Source organism: Oncorhynchus gorbuscha, unplaced genomic scaffold, assembly GCF_021184085.1.
Source record: "Oncorhynchus gorbuscha isolate QuinsamMale2020 ecotype Even-year unplaced genomic scaffold, OgorEven_v1.0 Un_scaffold_1064, whole genome shotgun sequence".
Taxonomy (NCBI): Eukaryota; Metazoa; Chordata; class Actinopteri; order Salmoniformes; family Salmonidae; genus Oncorhynchus; species Oncorhynchus gorbuscha.
The window spans coordinates 197,501-210,507 of NW_025745960.1; the positions used below are offsets into that span (position 1 = coordinate 197,501).

At 41.4% G+C, this 13,007-nt stretch overlaps 1 protein-coding gene across 1 annotated transcript in view; it reads right to left on the bottom strand.

The window, feature by feature from the left end:
- LOC124021149 (vacuolar protein sorting-associated protein 13C-like) overlaps window positions 1-12,263 on the bottom strand; it is a gene marked incomplete at its 5' end in the record, with an annotated part of 165,885 nt that extends 153,622 nt beyond the window's left edge. The window contains 7 exon segments of the mRNA XM_046336501.1: window positions 1,894-2,061; window positions 2,352-2,455; window positions 4,145-4,258; window positions 5,151-5,301; window positions 10,745-10,804; window positions 11,235-11,314; window positions 12,251-12,263. Of these exon segments, the coding sequence (XP_046192457.1) occupies window positions 1,894-2,061; window positions 2,352-2,455; window positions 4,145-4,258; window positions 5,151-5,301; window positions 10,745-10,804; window positions 11,235-11,314; window positions 12,251-12,263 (690 nt within the window).
- Between the last annotated feature and the right edge of the window lie 744 nt (window positions 12,264-13,007).

Consider the following 13,007-nt stretch of genomic DNA (forward strand, 5'->3'; position numbering starts at 1 on the left):
TCTATATAAATAGATCTTTCATTGAGAGAGGGGTCTGCTGTATCATGCTGATTAACTTCCTGGTTTGTATAAAGGGACCATTTGTCAGACTATAACCTGTCAGCGCTGTTAAATGGGGTCATATCTTAGAGATGAGAGCTCTGAAAACACAGCCATAAAACAGTGAAGCTTGGACCAAACGCCGACTACCTCTTGAAAAACTACCGGACTGAATTACCACTTCCTCTCTGCTGCTTTCATGTAGGTATCTATGGTATCTGCATGGCAACTAGGTATCTGCATGGCAACTAGGTATCTGCATGGCAACTAGGTATCTGCATGGCAATCTAGGAATGCTTTTCGTTTTTATGGTTTCGCCCACACAACCATCGACTTAAAACGCACAAGGAGGAGTTGGAGGGGGATGAGCTAGCTAGTTTAGTGCTGTGCTGCGTGCCATAATCTGTAGATTAGTGCTGTGCTGCGTGCCATAATCTGTAGTTTAGAGCTGCATGCCATAATCTGTAGTTTAGTGCTGCGTGCCATAATCTGTAGTTTAGAGCTGTGCTGCGTGCCATAATCTGTAGTTTAGTGCTGCGTGCCATAATCTGTAGTTTAGTGCTGTGCTGCGTGCCATAATCTGTAGTTTAGAGCTGCATGCCATAATCTGTAGTTTAGAGCTGTGCTGCGTGCCATAATCTGTAGTTTAGAGCTGTGCTGCGTGCCATAATCTGTAGTTTAGAGCTGTGCTGCGTGCCATAATCTGTAGTTTAGTGCTGTGCTGCGTGCCATAATCTGTAGTTTAGAGCTGTGCTGCGTGCCATAATCTGTAGTTTAGTGCTGCGATGCCATAATCTGTAGTTTAGTGCTGCGATGCGTGCCATAATCTGTAGTTTAGTGCTGCATGCCATAATCTGTAGTTTAGTGCTGCATGCCATAATCTGTAGTTTAGTGCTATAAAACATGCCATAATCTGTACCTCATAATCTGAGAGTGATACTGAGGACACTGATAGCTGTAAGAGGCCTGGAGAAAACACCACAGATTTACAGATACTGAGGACACTGGTAGCTATAAGAGGCCTGGAGAAAACACCACAGATTTACAGATACTGAGGACACTGGTAGCTATAAGAGGCCTGGAGAAAACACCACAGATTTACAGATACTGAGGACACTGGTAGCTATAAGAGGCCTGGAGAAAACACCACAGATTTACAGATACTGAGGACACTGGTAGCTATAAGAGGCCTGGAGAAAACACCACAGATTTACAGATACTGAGGACACTGGTAGCTATAACTGAGGACACCTATAAGAGGGAGAAAACACCACAGATTTACAGACCAAAAGATAAACAAATACATAACAGGATAAATATAAACAGTAATAAAGGAAACAGACTTTTAAGAAATTAAAATAATGTTTTAAGGCTTCCTGGTAACATGAAAGGACTCCAATCGACCAAAACATCCTAATAACGTTCCCCTGCAACATAAAGAGCTGGTTTCCTGGACCAAGATGAGGACCTATTTAAGATCATGACCTTTAGAGAATCTCCATTAAAAAGTACGTTTTAGTGGAGGAAGAGGCTTCATCCGCGTGTAGGAAACTGACACAGACATAACCCTCATGCACGGTATTAAACCATGTTCCACTCAGTGGGGAAGTTGATATATCAACATGTCCTCTCCAGTTGGGACCAATTCCATTTAAATTCCAGTCAATTCAGAAAGTAAACACTTGAATTACATTTGTTATTTATTTTTTAATTTTTAATTTTAACCTCGATTGAAAAGCATTCAAGGTCATTGGAATTTCTGTGTACTTCCTGTATTGATCTGGAATTGATAACGGAATTGAGCCCTACCCTGTTGTCAGCTCTCGATATACCCATCCCTGAGGTTCTCCTCACCAGTAGAGACATGAGGAACTTGTGCAGATAGACGATCTGGATGCAGCCCAGCCTCATGGTAACCTTCCCGTCCACCTTGGAGGTGTCTGAGTAACCCTCTCCCTCCGTAGCGTTGGGATACAGGGACATCTGAAAGCTGAACACCTCCTCGCCCACCATGGAGACGGCCTACAGGATCACACCAGGACAGTACAGTATGACGATGATATAGTCTCTCCTTGTAAATTAAAACGGACCACATTACTACAAACTACCCCTTCAGCTCACTAACGATGCGTGTAATAACAGAAAATGGTGTAGGCTGTTAACACACTGTTCCAGAATTTGTTCTTAACTGACTTCCCTAGTAAAATAAAGGTAAAATAAAGGTAAAATAAAGGTAAAATAAATAAATATATAAAAATAGTACCTAAACAAACCAAAAAAAAGTAGAGTTATCAATAAAAAATAAAAATAACCTTTTTGTGGATGGTTTTGGGGTCGACATCCAGCACCACTATGTCCCTGAGCCTGGCGAACACCATTGTCTCTTTGGCCTGGACCAGCACCGACCCATCAATACCTGCCGACAGATCAGTCAATACACAGTCAATACACAGTCAATACACAGTCAATACACAGTCAATACACAGTCAATACACAGTCAATACACTGTCAATACACTGTCAATACACTGTCAATACACTGTCAATACACTGTCAATACACTGTCAATACACAGTCAATACACAGTCAATACCTGACGACAGATCAGTCAATACACAGTCAATACACGGTCAATACACAGTCAATATACAGTCAATACACAGTCAATACACAGCCAATACACTGTCAATACACTGTCAATACACTGTCAATACACTGTCAATACACAGTCAATACACAGCCAATACACTGTCAATACACTGTCAATACACTGTCAATACACTGTCAATACACTGTCAATACACTGTCAATACACAGTCAATACCTGACGACAGATCAGTCAATACACAGCCAATACACAGCCAATACACTGTCAATACACTGTCAATACACTGTCAATACACTGTCAATACACAGTCAATACCTGACGACAGATCAGTCAATACACAGCCAATACACTGTCAATACACTGTCAATACACTGTCAATACACTGTCAATACACTGTCAATACACTGTCAATACACTGTCAATACACTGTCAATACACAGTCAATACCTGACGACAGATCAGTCAATACACAGTCAATACACAGTCAATACACAGTCAATACACAGTCAATACACAGTCAATACACAGTCAATACACTGTCAATACACTGTCAATACACTGTCAATACACTGTCAATACACTGTCAATACACTGTCAATACACTGTCAATACACTGTCAATACACAGTCAATACCTGACGACAGATCAGTCAATACACAGCCAATACACTGTCAATACACTGTCAATACACTGTCAATACACTGTCAATACACAGACAATACACTGTCAATACACAGTCAATACAGTCAATACACTGTCAATACACTGTCAATACACTGTCAATACACTGTCAATACACTGTCAATACACTGTCAATACACTGTCAATACACTGTCAATACACTGTCAATACACTGTCAATACACTGTCAATACACTGTCAATACACTGTCAATACACAGTCAATACACAGTCAATACACTGTCAATACACTGTCAATACACTGTCAATACACTGTCAATACACTGTCAATACACTGTCAATACACAGTCAATACACAGTCAATACACAGTCAATACACAGTCAATACACAGTCAATACACAGCCAATACACAGCCAATACACAGTCAATACACAGTCAATACACAGTCAATACACAGTCAATACACAGTCAATACACAGTCAATACACAGTCAATACACAGCCAATACACAGCCAATACACAGCCAATACACAGTCAATACACAGTCAATACACAGTCAATACACAGTCAATACACAGTCAATACCTGACGACAGATCAGTCAATACACAGTCAATACAGTCAATACACTGTCAATACACTGTCAATACACTGTCAATACACTGTCAATACACTGTCAATACACTGTCAATACACTGTCAATACACAGTATGTAAATGACATGCAGAGATAACTGAAATAAACGTTGGAAGGACATTTTCCAAAACTGGATATGTAAGTTTATAAGCAGCATAACTCCTCCCCCCGCCCCCACAAAAAAATAATAAGTCTCCTTTCAGATGATTGGTCACATCTTACCTTGTATTGTGATGTCAGCGATGTTCTGGTCATCACACACCTCCACACGGAAGGAACCCAGTTCAGCAGACAGTTTGAAGGTGAACACATTGCTGTTTGTTGGTCCTTTCGACACTGAAGGAGGAGGACAACGAAACGACATTAATAATACTAGTCTTTAATGGCCATGTGGTGCCCAACATACACTAAATATAGTACAGAGTGGTGTATTATAGTACTAAATATAGTACAGACTGGTGTATTATAGTACTAAATATAGTACAGACTGGTGTATTATAGTACTAAATATAGTACTAAATATAGTACAGACTGGTGTATTATAGTACTAAATATAGTACAGACTGGTGTATTATAGTACTAAATATAGTACAGACTGGTGTATTATAGTACTAAATATAGTACAGACTGGTGTATTATAGTACTAAATATAGTACAGACTGGTGTAATATAGTACTAAATATAGTACAGACTGGTGTATTATAGTACTAAATATAGTACAGACTGGTGTAATATAGTACTAAATATAGTACAGATTGGTGTATTATAGTACATTAAAGTATGTCAATTATAGTATGGCACAGTATAATATGGTAAAGTATATTACAGTATATTATAGTATATTATAGTATAGTACAGTATGGTATATTATAGTATAGTATAGTACTGTATGGTATATTATATACATTATGGTATATTATAGTATATTATTGTATATTATAGTATATTACAGTATAGTATATTATAGTAGGGTATAGTATAGTCCCGTATGGTATGGTATATTATATACAGTATGGTATATTATAGTATATTACAGTATATTATATTACAGTATATTATGGTATATTATGGTATATTATAGTAGAGCATTAGATATTTTAGTATAGTAAATTATAGAACAGTACAGTATATTGTAGTATATTAAAGTATATTATACTTATATATATATATATATATATATATATATATATATATATATAAGTATATTATAGTATAACATAATGTATACCTGTCTTCCCCTGTCCAGCCTTCTCCACCTGTTTCTTGGCCTCTCTGTCCTTGGAGGCTGTCAGCTCCTGGGGTACGGCTGTGTTCAGATAGTTGATGGTGGAGAGGAGCGCTTTGGTGTGGAGGAGAAAGTCTAGAGACGACAACTCCACCTGGAGATACAACCATTCATGTTAAATACTGTACCAATACATATTAATACGTAATCAATACAACTAGAACGACTGAGACACATCAATACAGATACCTACTACTAGGATCCCACTAGAACTACATCAATACAGATACCTACTACTAGGATCCCACTAGAACTACATCAATACAGATACCTACTACTAGGATCCCATTAGAACTACATCAATACAGATACCTACTACTAGAACTACATCAATACAGATACCTACTACTAGAACTACATCAATACAGATACCTACTACTAGAACTACATCAATACAGATACCTACTACTAGGATCCCACTAGAACTACATCAATACAGATACCTACTACTAGGATCCCACTAGAACTACATCAATACAGATACCTACTACTAGAACTACATCAATACAGATACCTACTACTAGGATCTCATTAGAACTACATCAATACAGATACCTACTACTAGAACTACATCAATACAGATACCTACTACTAGAACTACATCAATACAGATACCTACTACTAGAACTACATCAATACAGATACCTACTACTAGAACTACATCAATACAGATACCTACTACTAGAACTACATCAATACAGATACCTACTACTAGGATCCCACTAGAACTACATCAATACAGATACCTACTACTAGGATCCCACTAGAACTACATCAATACAGATACCTACTACTAGAACTACATCAATACAGATACCTACTACTAGGATCCCACTAGAACTACATCAATACAGATACCTACTAGAACTACATAAATACAGATACCTACTACTAGGATCCTACTAGAACTACATCAATACAGATACCTACTACTAGGATCCTACTAGAACTACATCAATACATATACATACTACTAGAACTACTGAGTCACCTACAGATACCTACTACTAGGATCCTACTAGAACTACATCAATACAGATACCTACTACTAGGATCCTACTAGAACTACATCAATACAGATACCTACTACTAGAACTACTACTAGGATCCCACTAAAACTACATCAATACAGATACCTACTACTAGGATCCTACTAGAACTACCGAGTCTAACTACTACTATGATCCTACTACAACTACTGAGTCTAACTACTACTAGGATCCTACTCTAGGGTCTAACTACTACTAGGATCCTACTCTATGGTCTAACTACTACTAGGATCCTACTCTAGGGTCTAACTACTACTAGGATCCTACTCTAGGGTCTAACTACTACTAGGATCCTACTCTAGGGTCTAACTACTACTAGGATCCTACTCTAGGGTCTAACTACTACTAGGATCCTACTCTAGGGTCTAACTACTACTAGGATCCTACTCTAGGGTCTAACTACTACTAGGATCCTACTCTAGGGTCTAACTACTACTAGGATCCTACTCTAGGGTCTAACTACTACTAGGATCCTACTCTAGGGTCTAACTACTACTAGGATCCTACTCTAGGGTCTAACTACTACTAGGATCCTACTCTAGGGTCTAACTACTACTAGGATCCTACTCTAGGGTCCAACTACTACTAGGATCCTACTCTAGGGTCCTACTCTAGGGTCTAACCACTACTAGGATCCTACTCTAGGTCTAACCACTACTAGGATCCTACTCTAGGTCTAACCACTACTAGGATCCTACTCTAGGGTCTAACCACTACTAGGATCCTACTCTAGGGTCTAACTACTACTAGGATCCTACTCTAGGGTCTAACTACTACTAGGATCCTACTCTAGGGTCTAACTACTACTAGGATCCTACTCTAGGTCTAACTACTACTAGGATCCTACTCTAGGGTCTAACTACTACTAGGATCCTACTCTAGGGTCTAACTACTACTAGGATCCTACTCTAGGGTCTAACTACTACTAGGATACTACTCTAGGGTCCTACTCTAGGGTCTAACCACTACTAGGATCCTACTCTAGGGTCTAACCACTACTAGGATCCTACTCTAGGGTCCAACTACTACTAGGATCCTACTCTAGGGTCTAACCACTACTAGGATCCTACTCTAGGGTCTAACCACTACTAGGATCCTACTCTAGGGTCTAACCACTACTAGGATCCTACTCTAGGGTCTAACCACTACTAGGATCCTACTCTAGGGTCTAACTACTACTAGGATCCTACTCTAGGGTCTAACTACTACTAGGATCCTACTCTAGGGTCTAACTACTACTAGGATCCTACTCTAGGGTCTAACTACTACTAGGATCCTACTCTAGGGTCTAACTACTACTAGGATCCTACTCTAGGTCTAACTACTACTAGGATCCTACTCTAGGGTCTAACTACTACTAGGATCCTACTCTAGGGTCTAACTACTACTAGGATCCTACTCTAGGGTCTAACTACTACTAGGATCCTACTCTAGGGTCTAACTACTACTAGGATACTACTCTAGGGTCCTACTCTAGGGTCTAACCACTACTAGGATCCTACTCTAGGGTCTAACCACTACTAGGATCCTACTCTAGGGTCTAACCACTACTAGGATCCTACTCTAGGGTCCAACTACTACTAGGATCCTACTCTAGGGTCCTACTCTAGGGTCTAACCACTACTAGGATCCTACTCTAGGGTCTAACCACTACTAGGATCCTACTCTAGGGTCTAACTACTACTAGGATCCTACTCTAGGGTCTAACTACTACTAGGATCCTACTCTAGGGTCTAACTACTACTAGGACCCTACTCTAGGGTCTAACTACTACTAGGACCCTACTCTAGGGTCTAACTACTACTAGGATCCTACTCTAGGGTCTAACTACTACTAGGATCCTACTCTAGGGTCTAACTACTACTAGGATCCTACTCTAGGGTCTAACTACTACTAGGATCCTACTCTAGGGTCTAACTACTACTAGGATACTACTCTAGGGTCCTACTCTAGGGTCTAACCACTACTAGGATCCTACTCTAGGGTCTAACCACTACTAGGATCCTACTCTAGGGTCTAACTACTACTAGGATCCTACTCTAGGGTCTAACTACTACTAGGATCCTACTCTAGGGTCTAACTACTACTAGGATCCTACTCTAGGGTCTAACTACTACTAGGATCCTACTGGGGACATACTGCTGATCCCACAATCCTAATACTACAATGACTCTCCTTGAACTGTTTATTAACATGACCCTATCATGGGAGATATTTATTAAGATTTTAAAAAAGGAAGATTCAGAAAATTATATCCTATATATATTTTATCCAGTAAACCTGTGGCCTTTCATCCAACATCCATACCATAATGACTTGATATCAACCTGGCAACAAGATCATCAAGTCTATTCAGGGATCACTGCACAGTGTGAGGCCATGGGAGAGAGCAGGAGAGAGTGTGTGTGTGTGTGAGTGTGAGTGTGAGTGTGAGTGTGAGTGTGAGTGTGAGTGTGTGAGTGAGTGAGTGAGTGAGTGTGTTTGTGTGTGTCCAAGGCAAAGGCTGCATGACTAAGGTCTCTGACAAACACCTATAACCTTTTCTCAGCCCTCCACAAACACCAGTAACCGTCTCAGCCACCACACTAAAACGGAGCTGTAAAACAGGACTGGAAAGTGATTAACCTATGTCATTAAAGATTATTATGGATTTCTGTTTTTCTCACGTTGGTTCTGAAATAGCTGAGTGAAAACCAGACGTGTGCCAACACAAAGACTAGTATTGATTCAAAAACCTATATTTTTGTTTTTTAAGGCAGAGCTTAAACAACTTCAACCCAACTGTGTAACTCCCTCTGCAGCAATTTGACACGCCAGGGACTGAATTCTAGGAGGACTGATTAGAACTGAGACTAAGGACTGAATTCTAGGAGGACTGATTAGAACTGAGACTAAGGACTGAATTCTAGGAGGACTGATTGGAACTGAGACTAAGGACTGAATTCTAGGAGGACTGATTGGAACTGAGACTAAGGACTGAATTCTAGGAGGACTGATTGGAACTGAGACTAAGGACTGAATTCTAGGAGGACTGATTGGAACTGAGACTAAGGACTGAATTCTAGGAGGACTGATTGGAACTGAGACTAAGGACTGAATTCTAGGAGGACTGATTGGAACTGAGACTAAGGACTGAATTCTAGGAGGACTGATTGGAACTGAGACTAAGGACTGAATTCTAGGAGGACTGATTGGAACTGAGACTAAGGACTGAATTCTAGGAGGACTGATTGGAACTGAGACTAAGGACTGAATTCTAGGAGGACTGATTGGAACTGAGACTAAGGACTGAATTCTAGGAGGACTGATTGGAACTGAGACTAAGGACTGAATTCTAGGAGGACTGATTGGAACTGAGACTAAGGACTGAATTCTAGGAGGACTGATTGGAACTGAGACTAAGGACTGAATTCTAGGAGGACTGATTGGAACTGAGACTAAGGACTGAATTCTAGGAGGACTGATTGGAACTGAGACTAAGGACTGAATTCTAGGAGGACTGATTAGAACTGAGACTAAGGACTGAATTCTAGGAGGACTCATTAGAACTGAGACGAAGGACTGAATTCTAGGAGGACTGATTAGAACTGAGACTAAGGACTGAATTCTAGGAGGACTGATTAGAACTGAGACTAAGGACCCTGCTCTCACTCTAAATGCTCTCACTCCATCCTCTATAGATGTATTTCTGGGTAACCAACGAGAGGGCAGCACCCTGGAAAGGACCCTGATCTCACTCCATCCTCTATAGCTGGGTAACCAATGAGAGGGCAGCTTCCTGGAAAGGACCCTGATCTCTCTCCATCCTCTATAGCTAGGCCAATGAGAGGGCAGCTTCCTGGAAAAGACCCTAACTCCATCCTCTGTAGATCCAGGCTGGGTAACCAATGAGGGCAGCTTCCTGCTCTTAGAAAGCACCATAAAGAGCTGAGGAAGTGGTTAACATAGAACTGGCTCTATAGAAATACATGGTTAACATAGAACTGGCTCTATACAAATACTGTGGTTAACATAGAACTGGCTCTATAGAAATACTGTGGTTAACATAGAACTGGCTCTATAGAAATACTGTGGTTAACATAGAACTGGCTCTATACAAATACTGTGGTTAACATAGAACTGGCTCTATAGAAATACTGTGGTTAACATAGAACTGGCTCTATAGAAATACTGTGGTTAACATAGAACTGGCTCTATACAAATACTGTGGTTAACATAGAACTGGCTCTATAGAAATACTGTGGTTAACATAGAACTGGCTCTATAGAAATACTGTGGTTAACATAGAACTGGCTCTATAGAAATACTGTGGTTAACATAGAACTGGCTCTATACAAATACTGTGGAGCAAAACAATACGTGGTGACGAGGAGATGTGTTAGGGGACAGGGGGACAAAATACCTTCGCAATAAGAAATCAGCGGTTACCTTGGTTACTCAGGAAATTTTTTTTTTTTTTTTTAAACACTACCAATTCATATCACATACCTTCAGGTTTTGCTCAGTGTTGTCAAACGTTGTCTGGAAATTAGGACCGTTGATATCAGCCTGTAGGAAGGGATAGGATGTGGAGCAATTCCACAAACACTTCCTGCTCTGGAAAAACGACCGCTTAGCTCATATAAGATTTCCATAGAAAGAGACCCCAACGATACAAATATTGGGATTTTCTTTCTAAAATAAGATATCGTGTGAACTTGGGCAAATGCAATAGAGTGAGTGGTGAGTGGTGGTGGTGAGTGGTGGTGGCAGAGGTGGTGAGTGAGTGAGGTGGTGAGTGGTGGGTGGTGGTGGTGGTGAGTGGTGAGTGCGAGGAGTGAGAGCGAGGCGGGGCGAGAGCGAGAGGCGAGAGCGGAGCGAGAGCGAGAGCGAGAGCGAGAGCGAGAGCGAGAGCGAGAGAGAGAGAGGAGATATCGATTTGAGACCAACAGAAGGAGTGAATGGACAAAAGGACCCCAGTGAGTAAAAGTCCACTTACTTTGGTGTACTCCACTTTGAGCAGGTCTGAGCCGTGTTTGTCTGAGGAGCTGATCAGGTGCAGAGGCTGGTTGTTGGAGTCTGGAAATGAACATCATTCATTACTAATCATGTCTGAAGATGCCCATCCCTGTTATAGAGGGATAGAATCAGTTGGACGTTGACATTTATATAAATAATAGCAATTTCCTGTTTACAGACATCCCACGGCCCAGTCTACATCCTACATGGGCTGCTACTACCATTATGGTCCTACTGTACCACGACCCAGTCTACATCCTACATGGGCTGCTACTACAATTGTGGTCCTACTGTACCACGGCCCAGTCTACATCCTACATGGGCTGCTACTACAATTGTGGTCCTACTGTACCACGGCCCAGTCTACATCCTACATGGGCTGCTACTACCATTGTGGTCCTACTGTACCACGGCCCAGTCTACATCCTACATGGGCTGCTACTACCATTTCTGTGGAGGACTTAATCCCAGATACTGTCTCTACCGTGGTCCTACATTTTCTGATCTCACAGTAGTCCAGGCCTACTTTACGGAGGTGATGGTGAGGTCATAGGTCAGGGTTAGGTTAGTTAGTTAGGGTTACTGGTACCTCGTATCTCAATAGTCCAGGCCTACTTTACAGAGGTGAGGGTGAGGTCATAGGTCATGGGTTAGTGTTAGTTAGTTAGGGTTACTGGTACCTCGTATCTCACAGGCTTGTAACGCCAGGGTAGTGGGTTCGATTCCCGGGACCACCCATACGTATAATGTATGCACACATGACTGTAAGTCGCTTTGGATAAAAGCGTCTGCTAAATGGCATATATTATTATTATTATTATTACAGTAGTCAGGCCTACTTTACAGAGGTGATGGTGAGGTCATAGGTCAGGGGTTAGGTTAGTTAGTTAGAGTTACTGGTACTCAGTATCTCACAGTAGTCCAGGCCTACTTTACGGAGGTGATGGTGAGGTCATAGGTCAGGGGTTAAGTGAAGTTAGTTAGGGTTACTGGTACCTCGTATCTCACAGTAGTCAGGCCTACTTCGTGGAGGTAGGAGGTGATGGTGAGGTCATAGGTTCTCATCTTGCCCTCTGCTCCCCAGCTGAGACACACTGAGAGGCTAACAGCGTGTTCTCCTGGTCAGCCTGACGCGTCAACTCCAACAGCACCTGGAGAACGTCAGCAAAAATACACCTGAATAACATGGTAACGCTTTAGAGCAGTGGTCCTGTGTAGCATAGCGCTTTAGACAGTGGTCCTGTGTAGCATAGCGCTTTAGACAGTGGTCCTGTGTAGCATAGCGCTTTAGACAGTGGTCCTGTGTAGCATAGCGCTTTAGACAGTGGTCCTGTGTAGTATAGCTTTTAGACAGTGGTCCTGTGTAGCATAGCGCATAGACAGTGGTCCTGTGTAGCATAGCGCTTTAGACAGTGGTCCTGTGTAGCATAGCGCTTTAACAGTGGTCCTGTGTAGCATAGCGCTATAGACAGTGGTCCTGTGTAGCATAGCGCTTAGACAGACAGTGGTCCTGTGTAGCATAGCGCTTTAGACAGTGGTCCTGGTGTAGCATAGCGCTTTAGACACTGGTCTGTGTAGCATAGCGCTTTAGACACTGGTCTGTGTAGCATAGCTTTAGACAGTGGTCCTGTGTAGCATAGCTATAGACAGTGGTCCTGTGTAGCATAGAGCTTTAGACAGTGGTCCTGTGTAGCATAGCGCTTTAGACAGTGGTCCTGTGTAGCATAGCGCTTTAGACCCAGTGGTCCTGTAG